The sequence below is a fragment of the Cavia porcellus genome, unplaced genomic scaffold (assembly GCF_034190915.1).
Source record: "Cavia porcellus strain 051 isolate PalLab524CR breed Dunkin Hartley unplaced genomic scaffold, mCavPor4.1 scaffold_32, whole genome shotgun sequence".
In the NCBI taxonomy this organism is placed as follows: Eukaryota; Metazoa; Chordata; class Mammalia; order Rodentia; family Caviidae; genus Cavia; species Cavia porcellus.
This window is the reverse complement of record NW_026947515.1, coordinates 16,422,487-16,446,421: the sequence shown is the minus strand read 5'-3', so window position 1 is coordinate 16,446,421 and position 23,935 is coordinate 16,422,487. Positions and strand designations below refer to the sequence as shown.

The 23,935-nt window shown below is 40.9% G+C and overlaps 1 protein-coding gene and 1 non-coding gene across 4 annotated transcripts; one reads left to right on the top strand and one right to left on the bottom strand.

The window, feature by feature from the left end:
* Positions 1-122: 122 nt before the first annotated feature.
* Polg2 (DNA polymerase gamma 2, accessory subunit) lies at positions 123-21,943 on the bottom strand. Of its 3 annotated transcripts, XR_010045296.1 has the most exons (9): positions 21,287-21,943; positions 11,302-11,428; positions 11,082-11,187; positions 9,715-9,888; positions 6,023-6,163; positions 5,837-5,917; positions 2,806-2,906; positions 2,243-2,664; positions 649-854 (listed from the first exon to the last, which is right to left on the bottom strand). XR_010045296.1 is itself a non-coding variant. In XM_063242430.1 (8 exons), the coding sequence occupies exons 1-8, from the start codon at positions 21,843-21,845 to the stop codon at positions 689-691; spliced, it is 1,455 nt and encodes a 484-aa protein (XP_063098500.1). In that variant the 5' UTR covers positions 21,846-21,941; the 3' UTR covers positions 123-688. The 3 variants fall into 3 exon arrangements, 2 of the variants coding, with proteins under 2 accessions (XP_063098500.1, XP_063098501.1); XM_063242430.1 differs by lacking the exon at positions 2,243-2,664 and having other exon boundaries at positions 123-854; positions 21,287-21,941; XM_063242431.1 differs by lacking the exons at positions 2,243-2,664; positions 5,837-5,917; positions 6,023-6,163 and having other exon boundaries at positions 123-854.
* Positions 18,204-18,333, top strand: LOC111755668 (small Cajal body-specific RNA 14). Its single transcript, XR_002790221.1, has one exon. It is a non-coding gene; the product is annotated as a small Cajal body-specific RNA 14 (non-coding RNA).
* Positions 21,944-23,935: the final 1,992 nt, after the last annotated feature.

Sequence of the window (23,935 nt, the reverse complement as noted above, 5' to 3'; positions counted from 1 at the left end):
GGGATCAAACTCATGACCTCGCGCTTGCCAGGCAGGTGCTTACACCACTGAGCTAAATCCCTGGTCCCTAAGAAGTTTTACTTTGTCGAAGTACTATCACTAACAAATGAAGACAGCAGATACAGAATATCACTATACTTTATTTTATTTTTTAGAATATCACTATTTTTGCAAATTTAATAAACTGATCAGTCTAGGTATTGATGGTTGCCAGCAACCCCAAAAAAGAAATAATCAAACATTAAGGCCCCCTGATACAGAATACAACTGTTTAAGAAACATTGTCATTCCCTCAAAGGGGAATTATAAACCAGCCAAATCTCTGGATTTGATATCGAATGTACAGAAAGATAGTACAACAGAAATAAGGTGCCTGGGTCCCTAACTGGAGAATAAACAGTCTACCGTTTGGGACAGTCTCTCCCTTGAATTTTGTGTTATACAAGAAAAACAAACCCCAACTCGCTTAATCCAGTGAAGCAGGATTTTTGTTTCTTGTAGTTTGACATACTCTTGACACAATGGAATACATTAAAAGGATAATGAAAAAAATGAATCAAGGAAAGTACCAAAAATGTCTACTTCTTAAGGGTAAAAGACAAAGCAAAAAAAACCAAAACCCCCCCAAAAGTAAATCAACATGTGACAAATGAGCAAAGGAGAATGTTTATTATATAAATATGAAAACCTATACATTCTTAGCTGACGATATATACTTGATTAAAAAGTCTTTTAACTTTGATATATGCATCATTTCCTTCATTGTGGTATCTCTACTTCTCAGCTGTATCAATCCGTTCTCCAAAGTAGTTTCGGTAATCAAAATGGTGAAGAGGATGCTCATTTCATCATATCTAAGAGAAAAGGAGTTTCACAAAAGCACGTGAGCACGAGCGGCAGGTGTCAGAACCCGCACTCCCAGCTTTCCCTGCCGCAGGGTCTGTCGCTTTCACCATGAGCCCCATGTCAGGGCTTCAGGACTGGATCAGAGATACTCAGCTCTTCTGCTTCTGAATTACGTTCAAAGTGAAATTTCTGGGGAGTTTCTAACAGTGCATAACTAGAAAGTCATAACGGAAATTAAGCTTGAGAAATAAATAAGCCTTTTACCCTTTAGTGTGTTGTTACTTATGAACCTCATAACAGCGTCAGTCTTTTGGAACCTAAACTGTAATGTAAGAACACTTCTTTTTAGATTAGCTTTTTATTTGTCTGTTTTTTGAGATAGGGTCTCATCATGCAGTTCAGGCTGGCCTTGAGCGCACTTTGTAGCTCAGACTGGTCTTGAACTTCAATGTCGGCCTGCCTCAGCCACCCGAGCGCTGTGATTATAAACGTGTGCCACCATGCCCAGCTTTATCTGTTTAGTTTTTATTGTCTTTTTAATCCTGCTAGACTGTAAGCTTCCTGTCATGTTCATCTACTATCATGTCAAAGTACAAAAGATATAGTAGGTGCTTAATAAATATTTCAACACAAATATCTTGAGACAACAAAACCTAAACAATAAAAAGAACAAATAAAACTTGATTACATCAAAGGATAAGATTTTAGACCCTGTGAAGATTAGAAAGCTTAAGTCCCACCCCTTCATTTTATATATGCTTTATTTTTATATGTAGAGACATATTTTTTAGCTGAGTGTAGTGGCTCATGCCTGCAAATCCCAGCAGTTAAGGGGGTTGAGGCAGGAGAACTTAGAGAAACTGTCTCAAAACAAAATGGGGATGTAACAGTAGAGAGAGCCCCTGGGTTTGATCCACAGTACTAAAACAAACAAAACAAACACTATTTTTCTGTAGACATTGTCTGAAAAGTATATTTTAACAAGCTCCTAGAGAACTGAAGAGCAAAATAAAAAGCTTCAGACTTTTACCCAGAAGGCATGTGTTCAACACAAAAGGTTTTAGAAAAATAAAAATAAACAATTACTTTGTTTAAAAAAATTGATGAGACAGCACACAAGCAAGATTACAGGCAGAGACAAATAGAAGATTATTTCAATTATCCAGACAAAAGATATTAGTGACCTTATCTTAGCTACTGTCTGCAAGAAGCAAAGTGGTTTGCATGAATTTAGAGATACGCTGAACTGCAGAGCCAGACCCTGTCTCAACAAATAAAAAATCCAGACTGTCCTGAACTCGCTACACAGGCCAGGCGGGCCTTGAACTGGCAGCAGTCCTTCTGCGCCCCGCTCCCCAGGGCTGGGATAGATGTGCGCCCCACACCTGGCTCTTACCTTTCACCTACACCTTATACACACTGCCCGAAGGGAGTTTCATCTACTACTGTTGTGCACCTGTATGTTGACTAGACCCTGTCACGTGAGGGTTTCAGATGTTAGAGCATCTCAGATGGAACTTCCAGGTTAGGGATGAGCAGTAGGAAGCAGCCAGTTTCAGCCCAGAGCAGTCAGGGAGAGGGCCATGCCACTCACTGAGGCAAGTCCTCTGCCCTCCACGGCAGACCTCTGCTCAACGGGACTCGGGTCACGTTCCTTCAGTCCTGATTCAACAAATGCACCTTCTGTACCTAACTTCAGTGGTGAATAAACGTGGGCTGCGTCATGACATTATGCCTTGGAAATGCACATAGCATGTACTCAAATATACCTGCTGGGTATTATTTTGTGCTATAACAATTAATTAAGGGCACAGGGCTCTGTAAAAGGAAAAGTGAAGAATAATTTGAATTTCATATATATTTAAGAGATTTATTTCTGTTATCATAAACTAAAGAGATATATACAATCAAACAGTGAATACAATAATTTTTAATGACTAGAAAGATAAATTATCTTACTTTGAATAAAGCTGCTCCAGTGAGGACTGCACAGTTTCCAAATAACCAGGCCACACAGAGATTCCATTTTCTAGTAATTCATTAAATAGCCCTTGACAAACCTGGAGAAAAACACAAAAACCTCCCAATAGTACCCCGCTTCCTATTTCTGTGAAAACACAAGTCCCTTGTTTGTACCGGCCGGCCAGCTGGGGCAGACCCCCCAGCAGCCCATTTTGCTTCCTTAAATGGAGACAGGGACCCACCGCCTCCAGTCACAATCCTCCTGCCTCAAGCTTCCAAGTGGCTAGAATTACAGGTGTGTGTCACGGGCCTGGTTTACAAGTCATCCTTTTCAGTCTCTAAAATGAGCATAAATCCCTTTAGCTATGCAATACTAATGTTTATAGTTTATTTTATTTTATTTTTATTGGTACCAGGGATCAAACTCATGACCGCCTCCTTGCAAGGCAGGTGCTTATGCCACTGAGCTAAATCCCCAGCCCAATGTTTATAGTTTATACTTGTATGCTTTATAAATTAAACTTAACCACTGAAAACTCAGTATCTTCTAGATATTTTTATACTAAATAAGAAATTCTGTCATAATCATTGTTCAAAACACAAAATATCCAAAACAGATTGTTAAAAAAAAAAAAAAAGCTGGGGCTGGGGATTTAGCTCAGCAGCATAAGCACCTGCCTTGCAAGGAGGTGGTCCTGAGTTCGATCCCCGGTACCGATAAAAAGAAAAAAAAAAAAAAAAAGCTGCCTTCAAAGATATATATGAAACTCCAAACTCAAGTGAGAGATGAAAAGTGAGCTCTCAGGTTATCACATCCATGTCTGGAATGGGAGGAAGAGCCAGAAAAGAAACACGTAAGAGGCCAGGGTTGGCCACAGCACCATAAGCTCAGCACTCTGGAGGCTGAGGCAGGGGGATCATTATGAATTTGAGGCCAGTCTGGGCAACATAGTGAGTTCAGGACCAGCCTAGAATACACAGCAAGATTCTGCCTCAAAAACAAAACAAAACAAAACAAAACGAAAAATTCCAACTGTTGTTTAGTATCCCAGAAACCAACTATGCAAATCTTTCTGGAGAAACCAACTACAGAATCAGTCTTTCCAGAGAAAAACTCATTAGTTTCAGTGCACTGCTGGACACAGAAGCCTGACTGGAAACACAAAAATAGTAATACATAAACGATACAGGAAAACTTAGTTTTTAAAAAGCAACATCAGGGGGCTGGAGGTTTAGCTCAGTGGCATACGCACCTGCCTTGCAAGCAGGCGGTCGTGAGTTCAATCCCCGGTACCGATAAAAAATAAATAAATAAATAATAAAAAGCAACATCACAGCAGAATTCAGTGTCCCCGCTGTGGGGCGGTCAGAACACCTGCCTGGCACAGGTAGCCCCGGCTCCCTCTGCAGTCCCAGACAGCAAATAGACGAGGGCCCTGCGCTGCAGCCACTCCAGCTCAGCGGAGTGGACCCTGGACCCTGGAAGGTCAGTCAGCAGCCCTCCTGGCCACCATCAGATGCCTGTGGCAACCCCACCTCTGCACCTTGTGATGACCAGAAGTGACTCTGGATATTACCCAAAGTCCCTTCTTTGGTGGCGGTGACTGAGTTACAGCACTGCTTCTCCAACTCTGAAACCTGCTAGATCAAATGTGTGGTGGAGCCAGCTGCAGCCCCGGGTGCAGGGGCACGGGGCCACGGTTTTCTCTCTGCTCAATCTGCTGTCACCGCCTTCCCAGGAGCCAGGGAGAGCTGGGGCACTCCAAGCCTTCAGGGTTCTTACTCAGGCCCAACAACTGCTACAGAAACCAGCTCCCTGGTTTTTCTCAAGAATTTATAATGATTAGACCAGATTGACTAGACAACAAAATTCTCAGGTGCACACCTGGAACCTAGCATGTAGGAGGCCGAGGCAAAAGGATTGTAAAAGGATTGCTGTGAGGTTCCGGCCAGCCTAAACACACAAGGAGACTGTCTCAAAAAAAAAAAAGTAAAAATTGCTTCACCTCGGCAATGTAATGAGACTATTTCAAAAAGGAGGGTGTGTGTGGGGTGAGGATGTAGCCGAGTGGTGGGGAGTCCCTGGGTTTGACCTCCAGTGCTGAAACAAACATCAAAGTTTAGGTTAAAAGGGAAAGGGGAAAGTCACCAGGCATCTGAACAAACATTTTCATGGTAAAACTATGTAAATACATTCAAATGAAACTGAGGGCCAGGGATATAGCTCAGTGACACAGCACCTACCTGTAAGTGTGAGGTTGTGAATTTGATCTCCGGTACCAAAAAAAAAAAAAAAAAGAAATGGAGTGGAGATAACTGTTAACACCAAAATCCACTGAACTGTATTCAGCTTTTTTTTTTTTTTTTTTTTTTTGTCTTTTCTGAGACAGGGTCTCGCTATGCAGTTGAGGCTGGCTTTGAGCTCACTTTGTAGCCCAGGCCGGTCTCAAACTTGCAATGATCCTCCTGCCTCAGCCTCCCTAGTGCTGGGATTACAGGTGTGAGTCATCATGCCCGGCTTGTATTCAGCTTCTTAACATGTTATACTTTAACTTGTCTCTAATTACACAACCCTTATCCATAGTTCCATTATTTATTTTAAAAATCTGATTAATCAGAATTACCAAGTTTACTTAGTGATGATTACATATAAAATTATTATTATTTGGTGGTATGGAGGATCAAACCCAGAGGTGCTCTACGACTGAGCTACATCCCAGCTGCCTTTTTTTTTTTTCCTGTCTTTTTGAGACTGTCTCACTAAGCAATTCAGGCTGGCCTTGAGCCACTTTGTAGTCCCGGCTGGTCTCAGACCCACAGTGATCCCCCTGCCTCAGCCTCCCGAGTGCTGGGACGAGGCCTGCACCACCACGCCAGCTCCCGTTGCTTTTATTTTTCATTTTGAACAAGGTCTTGTGGAATTGCACAGGCAGTACTTGAACTTGTGATCCTCTTGCCTCAGCCTCCAAAAGTGTTGAGACTCTAAGTATGCACTTAAAATCATGACGTTTAAACTCCTTTAACCCACCTGTCTCAGCTCCACAGTTGGACCTCTTCCCACATCCAAAGCAACTTTAATAGGGGCTAAACAAGGGTGAAGTTTAAGTACCTAGGGCAATTATGGAAAGAAGGGAAGCACAATTAACATAAAAAATGGGAAAAACCCCAGCCAGATGTTTAATTCACCAGTTTATCTCCGAAATATCAAAAGCACCTTTCTATGAAGATTTTTCTTTCTGGTAAAAGAATTCTCTGTGAGCTGGAAAGAATCGTAGAGGTAAGCCAGCATGCCTCGGTCTAGGTCCCCGCTTACAGAGATGACAGAAGGGACCACCGGTCTCCGCCCATCGCGGCCCTTCACAAAGAGAGCACAACACAGCATCACTTAACTGACACAGCTTCCTTAAGTTTACACATTTAAGGGGCTGGGGATTTAGCTCAGCGGCGTAAGTACCTGCTTTGCAAGCAGGCAGTTGTGAGTTCGATCCCCGGTACTGATAAAAATGAAAAAGACAAAATAATAATAATAATAATAATAAGTTTACACATTTAGGTCTGGCCAAACAGATATAAAATTACAAATTCGTTTGGTTTTTTTGCTCATATTTAAGTTAATCATTGTATTCACTGTGTATGAACTATAAATTGAGCATTCCTAATTGAAAACCCCAAATCTGAAAGTTCTATAAAAGACATAACTGCATATATATTTAAGAGTATAAGATAGATAATCATATTGCTGAGTTTTGTTGGATCACTGAACAAAACTGTTTGTAGTCTCACTGTTTGAAAGTCCCCTCTATATGTTTTAATTTTGTAACTTGAACAACTATTTCTAAAATGACAATATGTAAGTAACTAGTGAATTCCTACTGTTTATTTTTTCTGAAATTTTGTATAACTTTTACCCTTTTTCTGTTTTTTTTTTTTTCTCCTTAAATAAAATTAAAAAAAAAAAACCTAAATCTTCTAAATCTGAAGATTTAAAGATGTACATGACACCCAAGTGGAAAATTCCACCCCTGACTTCATGTGGTGGGTGGAAGTCAAAACACAGGAACACTGAACACCAATAAACATTTGTGTTTCTACTCAGGTCCTATCCCTCTAAGACATCTCATTATTTGCATGCAAATATTCCAAAATCAAAACATTTCTACTCTCGAACATTGAAGATAAGAAATATTCAATTGGGACTGGGGGTTTAGCTCAGCGGCATAAGCACCTGCCTTGTAAGCAGGCAGTCGTGAGTTCGATCCCTGGTACCGATAAAAATGAAAAAAGACCAAAAAAAAAAAGAAATATTCAATTTATTGTTTTCCTTATTATAGTATTTTCAAGTTTCAAGTGCTTGTGGAAGACCATTAGCCATAAAACAGTACATTAAAGGCTGGAGATTTAGCTCACAGCCTACCTGCCAAGTACAAGTCTTGAGTTTGAGCCCCAGTACCAAAACAAAAACAAAAAAAATTTTTCAAAGTGTGGTGGCTCATGCCTGTAATCCCAGCGCTCAGGAGGCTGAGGCAGGAGGATCATTGTGAGTTTGAGACCAGCCCAGGCTACGAAGTGAGCTCAAGGCCAGCCTGAACTACATAGTGAGACTCTATGTCAAATAACCAAAACAAACAAACACCTCCTAAACCCCCCAAAAAAGTACACTAAAACTTATCTATTAAAAAAAAAACCCTCCATCTATGAAAATCAAATACAGTCAAATCTGGAACCACTTGGGCCGCAGAGCACTAATCCTCTTCTCCAAATATGTAGTTTTAGGCAAGGTTCCTTCTTCCAAGGAATTATATCGTTTGCTCACATTTTTGAAAACTTGGTTGTGCTTCTGGTTGTTCCCCTTGCCGGCTCTGAGCTTCTGAGCAGGGGGCAGGTACTTCCAGCCTGGGAAGTCCAGGGCTAGACTTTTGGCGGGTGCGACTGGGAGAGAAAGGCTGAGTTCTAACTGCCTTTCCCCTTTCCTGTGGGCTAGTGAGAACAGTTAGGAAAAGGAGGCTGTAGGGACCACCATGTCCAGGAGGAAGTTTCCAAACTGGCCTCTCTTCTTTCTTTCCCCTGGGCCAAAAGCCTCCATCCACAGTGTGAGGCTAGGACGACTGGTGTATCGGGGCTATCTTTGCCAAAGCATGACAGGGACATTGGCTGTATACAAGAAATGAAAAGCAGCTAGGCATGGTGGCTGACACTTGCAATGCCAGTACTCAGGGAAACTGAGGCAGAGGGACTACAAATTCAAGCCCAGCCTGGGCAATTTAGCAAGACCTTGTCTCAAAAAAAAAAAAAAAAAAAAAAAAAGCCAGTTACACACCAGTAATCTCAGTGCTCAGAGGCTGAGGCAGGAGGATCAGTGCAAGATAAAGGCCATTTTGGGCTACATAGTGAGTTTAAGGCCAGTTAGAACTACAAAGTAACACCCTATCACATGTAGGTTCAATGCCTAGTATCAACACAACCAAAATAAAAGTCTGTGTAACTATTTGTAGACATGTATAGCATTTCATAGTTGTGTCCGTGAGAGGGCCTAGAAACAGCACTAGCTGGTTAAAAGAGTACACTTCACAGCCAACTGCAGTGTATGAATAAAGTTTCCTTTAGTAGGAACCAAGGGTCCTTGCAGAAATGGATGGCTCTACGCCTAGGTCAAGAAAATATTAAATGATCTTTTAACCGTTTATTCTTATAAAAAGTAAGAAGTGGTGGTGATGTAGGTCTGTAATTCCTGCACTCTAGGAGCTGAAGCAGGTAGACTGCAAGTTCAAGACCTGCCTGGGTGATTAGTAAGATCCTGCCTCAAAAAAGAAGGCTGGGGATGCAGGTCAGGGTAAGGGCTAGGCGATTTACCTCTGTGCACATGTATGTGTGTGTAAAACAAATTACTGAATTACTAGTACAGAGAATAAAGAACGTATTGAAAAGGATACTGGCCAAGTTTAGGACAATTTGAATATCAAAATAGATAATTACAGTAACAGATTATAATCCTATGAAAAAAATAGAAATCTGAGAGTCCATAGCAACATAAAAAATAAATGGGGAAGAAGGGAAATCCCTACCTGGTAGCATAGTGCTAACCAATAAATCTAGAAGGAATGATAGTATTACTGAAAAACCAAAACAAAGCACAAATGCAATAATTCATTTGGGCAAGAATCATCACTGGAGTCCCCAGCTGGAAATTAAAATCTGGTGACAAAGAGGTTATGTGCATAGTCTTTTAAAGTATCTGCCCACAAAAGATGTCTTAATCAGCTTTATATCAGAGAAGCCTAATAGACACTGTGTTACCAAATAGTCAGTATTGGGGCAGGGGATTTAGCTCAGTGGCATCAGCGCCTGCTTGGCAAATGTAAGGTTGTGAGTTTGATCTCTGGTACAAAAACAAAACTTGAAAAGCAAAGCACAGACATCAGTGTCAACATTTTCAAGAAGGCACTGATACCTGTAATTTCTAATGATGCACTGGGATGAGGGTGGAACTGCTTCTCTATTGTTCCTAGAAAAATACAGAAGCACAAGGAGGAAGAACCAATCCTTGACAAGAGACGTCCTACAAAGTAACAAGCCTGCACTTGTCACAGGTATCAAGATCGTGGAGGAGTAGGAACTGTTCACGTGACGGAGAGTAATGAAATCACGATGCACGAAATATGTGATACTGATTGGGTATCAGACTTACAAAGGGCATTACTGGGTAATCAGTTAAATCTGAAGGGCACTGTGGACCGAATAGTAAAAGAGGATTACTGTTAATCTCCTGGCTTTGATGACTGTACTGTGTCACCTGAAAGAGACATATCAAGGTATTACGGGGTCACAGGACTCCATGCCTGTAATTATTGTGAACTAGTTCAGACATGAACACATAAACAACACAGAGAAGCTCAAAGTAAAACATACGTGTAGTTTAGACACATCTCCAGGATGCATGTGTAAGAGTTCTTTGTCACCCAGATTCCAAATCACTTCTATTGGCTCCTTTCCCCAGGGAAAACTGTAGTAAAGTCTGTTCCCTTTTCGTCCTTCTTCATCCTGACAATCACTACTGCTGAAGTTAGATGGACTCATGGCAAACTGGAAAAGAAAATTTGTCTTAAAACTCATTAAAATAAACACTAACTTACCTCAAATCTTGTAATCATTTCTAAGAATTGAAGCTGTTAAGACTGTTTAGCCAGCAACTGATTGCAACTAGTCAAGTGTCAAATAAAAGCTGTGAAATTTAATTATGTATGAGTATTCTATTAAACATATTGGTTTTTGTCTTAAGAAACTATTAAAAAAACTATTGATGCCATCTAATCTTTTTGTGGCCATTGATAAGAGGGGAAGTTAATCATGAACTAAATAGGGTAAACATGGTATCTTTCTTTCTTTTTTTTTTTTTTTATCAGTATTGGGGCTTGAACTGACGACCACCTGCTTGCAAGGCAGGCGCTTATGCTGCTGAGCTAAATCCCCAGCCTGTGAGTTTGGGGATTTTTTAAGAGTTGGAAAGCAGTGTGGTGGCACAAGGCTGCAATCCCAGCACTCAGGGAGGCTGAGGCAGGAAGACAACAAATTTGGCACCAGCCTGGGCAACTTAGCAAGAGTGGGTCTCAAAAATTTTTTAAACTGGTCTGGAAATACTCACCAGTGCAAAGGCCTTGGGTTTAATTCCCAGTACTACAAAAAAAAAAAAAAAAAAAAAGACTTGGAAAAAGATAGGACACCAGTACAAAAATGCTTACTTTAGCTCTTATAAGTATATACTTACTAAAGCTTGATTTTAAATCAACCATTTTGACTAAAATGGAGAGCTCACGGAGGGAGGAACCAACATCTGAAGTTGTTAGAGTGGGCAATGGTCAAACTTTGCATGAGCCAAAATGCCTGGTGAGGGGTTAGAACTCTACCTTGGGGGCTGGGGATTTAGCTCAGCGGCATAAGCGCCTGCCTTGCAAGCAGGCAGTCGTGAGTTCGATCCCTGGTACCGATTAAAAAAACCGAAAAAGACAAAAAAAAAAAAAAAAGAACTCTACCTTGAACATAAAGGCTTATGAACAAAAGCATCTGGGTACAACAAATGTCTTCACTAAAGTAGGCCTGTTGCTTGGAACAATGAAAATCATTATGACGTTTTTAACTTGTATTTGTTGATTTACTACAGCTGTATCTTTACAAATATGACATAGCTGTATCAAGTCAGATTTCATTTATAATACAAGAGCATTACCTTGGACACATTAAGAAAACTTGTGTGTTAACTACTAAATTCATTAGGCTACCTTTCTCCACCACAGCAGCCGATGATGCAACCAGAAATCAAGCCACTGGCTTGAGGTCCTCGAAGAAGTAAACCACACCAACGAGGCTTCCGTCTTCTCACCAATTCTTTAGACAGCAGAAACATTTCAGTTAGCATATCTGAAGCTATAAAATCTACGCTAAAAGGTCTGGTTGTTACCTCTGTAAATACAAAGCCAGGGTGTTTGCCACATTTTATACCTTTTAACACCACTGGGGAGCTCATTGGTGCCAGGAACAGGATGAAAACACACTCCTATCTGAGCAAGGCCATAAGGCAGCTTCTTGTTTACCAGGTCCAGGCCACTAACATAGTGTTCCAGGGCACCTGTGAAAAGGCACATCAAGCACAGTCAAACCCCTTCCACAAACTAAAACCATCTGTGTCAGCCGATGGACAAACCAACAGCCTAACAATGTTAACATAGCAGTAAAGTACCATGACTAGTAACGTTATCTTAATTACATATAATTTAAGGTAGCTTCTCCACAACTTTTTTTTTTTTTTATCTGTTCAGAAACTGAACTCAGGACCTCATGCTTGCCAGGCAGGCGCTGTGCTGCTGAGCTGTATCCCTAAGCCCCTCTTTTTCGTTTGAAGATTTTCAAACCTATATGAAAGCCAAGAGAGTAGTACAAAAGACTCTTGTATATCCTTCACCACAATTCATCAATTATCAACATTTGCCATGTTTTCCTGTTGGCTCCCACACACTTCAGTGTGCATCTCCTAAAAACAAAAATATTCTCTGTCTACCTTCACTGTACCATAAAGTTAGCCCCATCCCACTGTGTCATCTAACAGGATACTTAATGCTTCCAACTGTCAATCAAAATACCACTTTTTGCCTTTCTCTTTCTGATTAAAATTTATACCCATTTTGATTAGATCTCTTCAATAACTGAGATTATTTCCCCTGACTCTTTCCCCTCAACGTTGCTTCCAGTGACAATGAGTTTTGATTTAAGTCCAGGCTAGTGATAAATCATCTCACACGTGGGACTTACCTTACAATGTGAACTAATTACTCACAGCAGGAATACACTGTGAATATCTGTATCTTACTAAATCATAGTAAGAGGAACCATTATATTATAGACAAAATCAAATGGATCATTTGGTTAAGGCAGTAAAAGTAGTTATGCTGTTTTTGCTGTTGCACTTATGTTCTCAATCAATTAAAAATGTTTGCCTTGGGGCTGGGGATTTAGCTCAGCGGCATAAGCGCCTGCCTTGCAAGCAGGCAGTCGTGGGTTCGATCCCCGGTACCGATAAAAAGGAAAAAGACAAAAAAAAAATAGAGTAAAAAAAAAAAATGTTTGCCTTTCATTTTGACTCTGAAAGACCCAGAAGTCACAGGGTACCAGCTCTGGTGAATAAAATGGATGACCAACCATAATGTTTACCAGTCTGTTTTTACCTGGTAGTACCACTGTTATTTTTAATCACTCCTGTAAAGACACTCATAAAAGAGGACTTTCAGAATTGCTTTGAAAAGTGACAAGGAGAAACATTTTGAAGGGACTAATGGCAATGTGTCTTTTACTGTAATCTTTTAAAAATTTAAACATTTACCATATATTTCGATTAAACCTTGTAAATTTCTACTCATCAGTATATTGCTTTTCATAATCTTTCACCCAATGATTTAGAATTCATTTTTGATGATCCTTGCTTGAATCAATTGTATTGAGGTTATAAACTAAAACAATGAATTTCTGAATCTGTTTTCTTCTGTATTTACTGCACAGCTTCTATAAAAACATAAGTTTTCTCTGCTTCTTCTTCTCTACTATTCCAGACTCTATTATTTATGTTTTGGTACCAGGGATCGAACTCACAACCTCACACTTGCCAGGCAGGCACTTGTGCTGTTGAGCTGTATCTCTGGCCCCAATTACTTGTTTTTTAAAATATTTTATCTTACTCAGGGTCTTGCTACGTAGCCCAAACTGGCCTCAAACTCATGGTGATCCTCCTGCCTCAGAAGCTATATCCCTGGCCCAATATTTACTTTAATACTCAGTTTGTGCCAAATTTAGCCAGTGGCAGCACTCTTCAAACCAGCATCTGTTTGACATGACTCACTAGTCCTCAAGCAATTCGTTGCTTCCTAGCAACATTGTTTGACTCACCTTATGCTTTCCTTATCATGGCCCTGGAAATAGCACTTCTCTAATGTATAGCTTATGTCCAGATGTCCCCCTAAGGCCTCACGTGGTCATGGGTGGGGCTTTTCAGAGGTGGCTGGGTCTAGGTGTGTGTGACCCTGGGGTTAAGTGTATAATGCTAGGAGCAGGGGGTGTTGCTTTTACTAGATTAATCTGTTGATTCCTTTGGCCTAGTTCTGGGTGTGGGTAATGGGAAGGCCCTCCCTGGGTGTGGCTGCTACTTACCTTAAGGGCGTGTAGCCTGATAAGGGACAGAGAGAGGACAGCTGCTGTTTGCTACTTCCTGCCTGCCAGTGAACAGTTTCTCCTCCGCTGTGCTGTTCTGCCAAGGCACTCTGCCTTAGAGCCATCCAGCTACAAACTGTGAGCTACAATAAACTCCTCCTCCTCCTCTCAATAATGAGAAAAGTAACTAAGACATCCAAGCAATGGTTCATTTTAAGAAGCAAGTTCTGGGACATAGGTATGCTCACTGTTATTGAATGTCAATACCTCTATGCCCTTTCACTGGAGATAGGTAGGAAATATGTATTTTTTAAAATCATAAATCCAAGGACTGGAGGTTTAGCTCAGCATCTAAGTGAGAGGTCATGAGTTTGATCCCCCTGTAAAAAAAACAAAAACAAAAACTCAGCTGAGCGTGGTGGTGTATGCCTGTAATCCCAGCACAGGAGGTCAAGCGAGGAGGATCTTTGCGAGTTCAAAACCAGTTTGGGCTACAAAGTGAGCTTAAGGCCAGTCTGAACTGCATAGTGAGACCCTGTCTCAAAAAAAGACCCAAAAAAAAAAAAAAAATCAATTCATACTGGTATTACTAGTCACATTTGGCATTAACTTATCCTTTCCTTTTATATTTTTAAAATCTCTTTTACAGTGAAAACCCTGGTTCTAATAAGGTTAGCCTATTGTTCCTACAATATACATAAAACAGGTTCAAAATTATTGATAAGATTACATCCAAAAGATGAGAAGTATAAAACAAAAGAGGCCTTTATTCTAAGAACTTGGAGAGAGAAAACCAAACCACCCCGAACCACTGAAGTACGGCTTTCTCTCTGGCGGATACATGGCATGGAGGGGATATATAAGTAACCTCGGTTTGGGGTGGAACCTAAGGGGAGGCATCAGGGATGCACGGGTAGCCCATTGGTCTTTGGCGCCATAGGTAAATTCCTAGGGGTGGGGGAGATAGGAACTTCTTGGTTCCGCCTCTAAGGCTTCACCGGCTAGTGTTCTGTCTGGGCCAAAACTCTTTCAATTATAATTCCAACATTCCTACTGAGAACAAAGAAAAGTTCAAAATGTCTCTGTTGAGCCGAAGATGGTGGCACATGTCTGTCATCCTACCACATGGTAGGCTGAAGCAGGAGGATCACCATGAGATCCTGACTACACAACTGAGTTAAAAGGCCAGGCTAAACTACATAGTAAGACCCTGTCTCAATTCCCTGCTGTTCCCTGCTAAGTGTCTGTTGTCTTTCACGCAGTTAGACTACATCCCAACAGATGGTGGCATTGTGCTCTCTGATTTAGTATACTAGGCTGTCAATAATAAGAAAAATCTAAATATCTGCGTAAGAAAGAAGAGGTTCTCAGGCAGCAAGAAACTTGAGGGTCCACTATCTAGAGCATAGGGAAAGAAGAAAGGTGAACTCAACATCAGTGACAATTTCCAAATTCTCAAGTGGAAGAGCTGAGACGCTGAGAACTGAGCACAGCCTCCTGTTGTACCCCGAGACTAAGATTTACAAAGAGTGTACTACCTGGCCCACCCAGAGAAGTGGCCCTGGTAAGTACCCTAGGTTTTCACTGGGACACTTAGAAGGTGATTCTTAAGGAAGACAGAGGGGAAGTGGAAAGAATGAAGCCTCTAACCAACGTAGCCCTCACTGTGAAGGAAATATGCCCCCAATATAGCTGCCTGCATGAAGAAAAGTCCTAGAAAGAAGAAATCACTACTTTAAAAATGAGGTGTAGTGGACTGGACATAAAGCTCAGCAGCACAACACCTGCCTGGCAAGTACAAGTTCCCGAGTTCGATTCCCATTTCAAAAAAAAATTAAAAAGTAGGTGTCATGGTTTATGTCTGCGTCCCCCAGGCCTCATGAGTTTACATTGTGCATTTGTGATTGGCTCATTGTCTAGTGCTTGGATTCATGGTGTCAGTGCTCCACCCACAAAGGGGTGGAGCCAGGATGTGATGTAATGGCAGGAAGAAGGTGTGTCTTGCTCTTTGCTGGTTCCTGCTTGCTGTTTGCAGCTGCCATGAACTGTGGCCCAGCCATGCCCGCCTGCCTTGGAGCCAACTGAGTGTGGACTGAAACCTCCAAAACTGTAAGAAATAAACCTTTCCTTTCCCAACTTGGGTATTTCGTCTCAGCAACGAGTAAAAAGTAACTAAGACAGTAGGTATATCCAACGTGTGGTCTACAAGTTGGACATACAAATTGAAGCAAAAGCTTCATATTTTATACATAAATTATCTAGCATGTCAGAAGAAAAGCCCAAATGACCAAAAGTCCAGAGGAAGATAGCTACTAGAAACAGATATACATGAGTTATTAGGCATGGCCTTTAAAACATGATTAATGTAGTCAAGTAAGTTGATGACAAAACAAAGAAAAGACCTAAAGTGTAATTAGTCACAGACAGAAGAAAGAAAGAGAATACGGCAGGAGCTACATCTGGAAACAGAATGGCTAAAAAAATTTTTTTAAAATGTTTTTAAAGCTATTCAGAAACAGAAGCTGTCAAAATGTTCAGATACCGGATAGGCACTAGGAAAAGAAAAAAGAAGCAAATTGGGTAACTCTAAGTTAAACATACCAAAGTCAAAGGACTTGGCAAGTAAGTGGATGTAACTTTCCTAAAGGCAAGAAAACATCTGGCACATAAAACAGATGCTTCAATGAGTGGATGTCTAAGAAAACTAAGTCTAATTTCCTAAGTCTGCAAATCACATAATGTTAGATTTCATCTAACGGAGACTGGAGAGGACTGATTTGCGTGAGGACATGATAAATGAGCAGTAATTCAGTACCTCCACAGTAAAGCCATAATGAAATAAAGTACTACAAAATTATTACACTTACCACCAGCTTGTTTTAGTTTGTTTTATTTTATTAAGGAAATGTTTAGAAGAATACTATAGTTACCAATTTTCACAATCATGGATATTTAGAGTATTTAAAACTATTCCATAGTATGAAACTGGTAAGGACGGAAGTTTTCCAAGATGAGCAGTGTTTCAGGAACAAAAAAAAGATGTCCAGAGCCACAGATTTAGCTTGGCAGCATAATATCTGCCTAGCAAATATCGAGTTCCTGAGTTCAAATCCTGGTACCTACCTCCCCACCCCACCAAAAGAAAAGGCTGTCCAGTCTCACTATATTCAATGTAGTCCTTGAAACTTCTAGCTAGAGCAAATAGGAATCAGAAAGGAATAAAAGGGACACAAATAGGAAAGGAAGACAAATTATCTTTGTTTACAGATGATATGATCCTATACAAATCCATGCAAATTACAGCCATCTCATTCTGGACAAGGAAGCCAAAAATAACAAATGGTGTTGGGCGTCGGGTGCATATCTGTAATCCAAGCACTTAGGAGGCTGAGGCAGGAGTGAATTCCAGGCCCTTCTGAACTATACAGTCTGGTGTGGTGGCTCATGCCTGTAATCCTACCACTCAGGAAGTTGAGGCAGGAGGATCACTGAGTTTGAGGCCAGCCAAGGTCACACAGTGAGTTCAAGGACAGCTGGAACTAAAAACCAAACCAAATCAAACCAAACCAAGCAAATGGCGCTGAAAAACTTGACATGGATATCCATTTGCAGAAGACTGAAACTATAGCCTTATCTCTCTTCCTGTACAAAATAAATTCAAAATGGATCAAAAGCCTAGGTATAAACAACCTAAGACTTTGAAGCTGCCTGAAGAATATATCGGGGAAACACAGTCACAGGCATAGGCACAGTTCCTCAGTAGGACTCCACCAGTACAGGAAATACTAGCAAGAATCAGCAAATGGGACTACATCAAATTAAAAAGTTTCTGCACAGCAAGGTAAACAGTGAACAAAGAGCCCAAAACATAGGAGAAAATCTTCTACTGAAGCTACTCTTTTGATATAGGATTAATATCTAGAGTATATAACGAACTTAAGAAACACAACACCAGAAACTCAGATAGCCCAATCAATGCATTGAACAGAACTTAAGAGAAGTATAAACAGTCAATACCTGTATACACAAAAATGGTCAGCATCTTTAGCCATTAGGGATATGCAAATCAAAACTATACTGAGAGTCTATCTCACCCCAGTCAGAGTGGCTATCATCAAGAATACAAAAAACAATTAATGTTGGCAAGGAATGAGGGAGCTCTTCTACACTGGTGGGGGAATGTAAATCTGCACAGCTACATAATGGCAATCATTATGGAGGTTCCTTATAAAACTAAAAACACAGCTGGATGTGCTGGTGTATGCCTGTAATTCTAGGACTTGGGAGGACTACTGTGGTGAGACCGGTCAAGGACACACAGTGAGTTCCAGGTCAGCCTGAACACTGAGGCCCTTTCTCAAAAAGCCAAACTGAACCAAACAAACAAACAAAAAACACAACTAAAAACCAAGCTACCACGTGATCCAGTTATAGCACATCTTGGTATATACTCAAAGGAATTAAAGTCAGCACACCACAGGGACACCTGCATACCCATGTTTACGTGGCACCATTCATAATAACTGAATATGCACTACCCCAGGTGCCCATAGAGAGATGAATTCAAAAAGAAAATGTATATACCTACACACAATGGATATTATTCAGCCATAGATAATGAAACTGCCATTTTCAGAGAAAAAGATAGCTGTTAAGATCATCACATACAGCAAAATAAGCCAAACTCAGAAAAACAAATGTCTTCTGTGACTGTTCCTGGTAATGATTACATTTGTCAGTTGTACAGTGTAACCACAGATAGTCACATCAAAACATGGTTCCTGCTGACAGAGTCTATAGAGTTATCAGATTTTTTGTGCGATGGCTCCATACACTTTAAAAAAAAACAAAAAAAACAAATGTCTCATATTCTTCCTATGTGCAAGTCTAAAAGACAACAAGAAAGTAGAATGGGGATCATTATTAGATAAGAGGACAGGAAGAAGGGGGTGGTGTAAGGGTGGGTTGATGAGGAGATGGATGTGATCAAATTATGCTATATGCATTAAACCTGTCAAAAATGTGAACTAAGCTGGGTGTGTGGTGGTGCACGTGGGAGGCTGAGTCAGGAGGATTACAGCAAGTTTGAAGCCGGCTTCAGCTATTTCCTGATTTCAAGGCCTGCTAAACAACAGAGCAGGATCCTGTCAGGAAACAAGACAAAACAATCAAATAAGTGAAACTAGGAAGGAGGGCAGGGCAAGAAGGCTATGAAAATGATTAAAGAATATTATGTAATGTATGAATTGCAAAAATGAAACCCATTAACTTGTAGAACAAATATGCACTAATAAAAAATTAAAATTAAAAAAAAGATGAGTGCTGTTAAAAAACTGACCACACACACACACACACACACACACACACACACACAAAAACCCACTTCACAAATTCAGTAGCATAGTTGGATACAAAGTCAACAATCAAAAATCAACAGCATAGGGGCTGGGGATTTAGCTCAGCGGCATAAGCGCCTGCCTTGCAAGCAGGCAGTCGTGAGTTCGATCCCTGGTACCAACAAAAAGGAAAAAGACAAAAAAATAAATCAGCATTAAAAAAAATCGACAGCATTCCTGTACACAAACAACAAACTCACTGAGAGAGAAATTACGGAAATAACATCTTTCAAAATACCATCCAAAAAAAGAGATACTTAGGAATCAATCTAACAAAGGATGTAAAAGATCTATATACTGAAAACTATAGTAGTCTGAAAAAGAAGATTGAAGAGGGTATGATATCAGAAAATGGAAAGATATCCCTTGCTCTTGGATAGGAAGAACCAACACTGTGAAAATGGCCATACTCCCAAAACTGTTATACAGATTTAATGCAATTCTAATCAAAATATCATCAGCATACCTCACAGATGTAGAGAAAACATCCCTAAAATTTATTTGGAAACAGAAGAGAATAGAATAGTAAAGGCAATGCTGGGCTACAAAGGCAAGGCAGGAGGCATTACAACTCCTGACTTGAAATTATACTACAAAGATACTGTGATGAAATCAGCATGGTAGGGGCATAAAAACAGACCTGAGGATCAATGGAATAGATTACAAAATGCAGACACATCGACAAAGACACTCAGCTGCCTTATCTTTGATGAAGGGCACAAACATGCTCAGGGGAAGAAAGATAATCTTTTTAATAAATGGTGCTGGAAAAACTGGCTTTCCACATGCTGAAAACTAAAACTAGACCCACATCTAACACCATGCACTAAACTAAAGTCAAAATGGATCAAAGATCTAAATATTAAAACAGAAACACTAAATACCCTGGAAGACAAGGTAGGTAGAAATCTTCAAGACACAGGGGTAGGCAAAATGCAAACTGCATAAGGAATACTTCAAAGAGTCAACAACTGAGATTTCATCTATTAAAAGGTTTTTGTACATCCAAAGAAATCACCTATGATGTGAAAAGAAAACCTGTACAGTAGGAAAAAATGTTAGCCAACTGTCCCTCAGACAAAGGACTTATATCTAGAACATATAAAGAATTCAGAAACTTAATCCAAAAATGGGCATCTGAGATGAATATGCACTTCTCAGATGAAATACAAATGGCAAGTGAACATATAAAAAAAGTTCAGTTTCACTGGTCATTGGAGAAATGCAAATTAAAACAACACTGAGATTCCTTTTCACTTTACAAAGAATGGCTATCAAGAAATCAACCAATAACAAATGCTGGTAAGGCTGTGGGGAAACGGGAACATTTCTCCACTGTTGGAGTGTTGACTGGTGCAACCACTGTGGAAATCAGTGTGAAGATTCCTTAAAAAACTATAATTGGAGGTTCCAGCTATTCCCCTTCTGGGTATTTTCCCAGAAGAATCAAAAACATCATACCACAGTGATACATGTGCATACGTGTGTACAGCGGCACAATTTGTAATACTTAGATCTTGGAAACAGCCCAAATGCCCATCAACCACAAAATGGATAAAAAAGATATATATATATGTATTTTTAAACATGTATGAGACCAAGCATCCCTGGCTGCTACACAGACATGGCAGACAGGTATAATTAAGAAACAACTTTATTACTCAGTTATAAGGAAAGATAAACTTGAGGCTTTTATAGGGAAATGGATGCAACTTGCAACCATATTCATAAGTCAAGTGAATCAGTCTTGCATGTGTAAATAACATATTGTCTCCATAGCATAAAAAACTGAAAGAGTAAACAAGATCCGCTCAGTGGCACAGTGCCTACCTAACAAGCATGAGGTTGTGAGTCTGATTCGTGGTACAAAAAAAAAAGTACAATAGATATTGTAAAAATGAAAGGCAAACAAACTGCTCAAAAAGAACTGGGATAGAAGAAAGGAAAAAAAGAAGAAAAGATTATCTATATATATGCAAGATAGATAACTAATCTGTTCATCAAAAAGTTTGTATTTTCATTGTTCGACTGATCATTTTTTTCACGCCTATGTCTTGTAATCTGAACAACTACTTTGAAGATAATACGCAATATATTAACTAATTTTTTTTGAGACTCTGTATCATTGTTTTTATCCTTTTTTCGTTAAAAAAAAACACGACTTCAAATGCGAAACGGGCAGGGGATTTTTAGGTCAGTGGTATAAGCGCCTCCCTGGCAAGTGTGAGGTTGTGAGTTTGATCCCTGGTACCAGAACAAACAAACAAACAAAAGAGAAACGCGCAACTTCCTTTGCTTGGGATTTAAGGAGGGCCAGTTGCAATCCCCAAACTTGGCGAATCTGCTTTCCACCCCAAACCTGTTTTGAAGCATGAAACTGCGAAGAATCATACCATGAAGAAGAGTCTCCCGTAGTTTCCCAGAAGTTTTTAGTAAGTTCTCAAGAAATGCTACTAGCCGCTCTTTACTCAGCTCTTTGTCTTGCAAGATCTCGCGTAGGGCTTCTGCAGAAACTAACCTGAAGGCCCCGTCCCCCAGAAGCGAGGGTCGTGGGTCGTGGTGCAGGGCGTCCACCGGGAAGACCTGCTCTCTGCACACGACCACGGAGGACCACCATTCTGCGGCCAGGTTCTTCCGCAACTCTACGCCTAGAGGTCCAAAGCCGTGGTGGCACCCCCGCAGAAGAGAATCTCGGCTAACGTGTTTCGTTCCGTTAAGAAAATGCCTTCTCTGACAGACCTCTAACAACGCCTCGCCGCCCTCTGCGGACTCCGGGATTTCTATCTGCTCGCTCTCCGGGGGATGCTCCGTGTGGGGCGTCAGGTGTCCTCCGAGGGACTTACTCCTTTCCGTCAACCGCTCAGGCTGTCCTCCATCTACTCGACCCTCAAACCCAGACAACAGACGCCTGCAGACTTTGTGACAAGCCCTGACTGCTGCACCAGAGCGCATCTCTTTCAGCAGCAAAAACGCATCATACCTAGTCCAAAAAACCACCACAACCTTAGCGCCGACAAGAGTTCACGGCGCAGGCGCGACGGAAGAGAGTGCGCGCTCAGCTGGCTCCGCCCCGGAAGCGGGTGACTGCGTCCTGGCAGCTTCCACCGCTGATTTATAGCGGCAGCTACGGTGGATCGTGGTAGATCATGGTGGGCCCACGCCGTTATCGATGGCATTTTTTTGTTTGCTTGTTTTTAAGATTCACAGTTGGCCGACCAAACCTTGCGCCATCCTCCTACCCACCGCCCTCCAGCTGCCGATTCTTATCGGGCTGTATACTACAGAACTTTGCAAAAGCACTGTAGCTGCTGTTCTTACTTCCAAACTGAAAATACTGTTCTCCAAATAACCACTCATTCTGTTCAGGACCATGCAGTGAGCTACATCTCCAGGCTTTTGAATCTTGCTAGGTTACTCACGCAGGGATCCAAACCACCATTTAAACGCAACTTTCTAGTTTTAGGGATCTAACGAAAACGAAATTTGGTTCTAATTTTTCAGATAGATGCTTGCTGCCAAAGGCCTATTCCCAGATGAGTTCTTCTCAATCCCTTGGGTGCAACTGGGCAAGCGACCCTAATGCAGCCCTTTACACCTACTGTGATTCCAGGACCGTCCTCTGCCAACACAGACCTTGGGGATGTTTAAAACCCCTCAGTAGTGGAAAGGAACCTATGTTTATGCAACTTCTGTTGTGACCCCATATACTGAGTTCAGTCATCCAAGTGTAATTTTCCTAGTTTTCCTCACAACCTAAAAAAGTTTTATTTGTAATCTCTCTTGAGACGTTATTGGAATCCCAGCAAGTTAATTCCAATCTAATACCACCAATGCAACCCATGGCGAGAGTAAAGACACCAAGACATGTTCTAAATTAAGGACATCCAAGGAGTCCTAACTCCAATCCCCATGGACATGAGGATAAAGGCTTTGATCCTAGGCCTCACCCAGAATTTATCTTGTGAAGGAGGGTGGCTCAGGGATGAGTGACAGGATGGTGGGAATTCTGTAACTTAAGCTGGCCATCCAGGTGGGAGAAAGCATCTCTGTGAATTGCAAGGGATAAAGGTATGCAGAAGCATCAATTCACATCATCTAAATAAGGTAACTAAATTGTTCTGCGAGGCTGTTGCTTCAGTTTTATATACACTCTTGTACCCTGGGGAATCACAGCCTCTTCACTTTGAGGCTCCTACCCAGCTGACATTCCCAGAGCTATAAGCTATTGGCTCTAACATTCGGTGGGACGTCCTTATTGACAGTACTTAAGAGCCAATTGGAGCGAGGAAATACCATAGCCAGCTATGAATCAGTGTAATGAAATGTCTCCAAGTGATCAGAGGTACAGTAACTGTTTTACATTCAAGGGGAAGTCACTGGAGTTGTCTCCCGCAACTTGTACCAGAGGACACTTTCCTAGGCTTATCAGATCATACAGTGAAACTTATGGTAAGACTTTTCCTGGCAGGCTCCACAATTTTATACTCTCTATGTAAACACAAGTACTTGAATGGAAAAGTGAAGTGAGCAAGATGCTTCATGCTGATCCCCACATTACATCTGCCCTTAATGGGGTTATGGGAACTTTAAAAGGCCCGGCACAACATACAAGCTTCCCTAGACTTCAAAGGCGGGACAGTTTGTAACTGTGCAGTTTGCGTTAATGTAGTTAAAATAAGGTGTAAGATACGCTCAGTAAATATCAAATGACATGCAACACGGGCAGGAGCAGAAAGGGGCACTGCTGTAATCTAGTGCAAAGCTAGTATACCAAGTGTTTAATACTGTTAACAGGAAGAGGTCTCTACACAAATAAATAAAAGAGAGAGTGGGAGAAAAATCACATTTATTAAAGACAACCACAGGCTGGACAAAACACACATGCTAAAAAGTGGACTGTATTTTAAAACTTCAGTTAAATAGGTAAGTGGTTTGTTCACCCCACAGCCCACAATCATTTCCATGTTTACAAATTAGAAGGCCCATGTTGACATTAAACAGTAAAATATGTAATAAAAGCTTCAACCTACCCTAAAAGCATT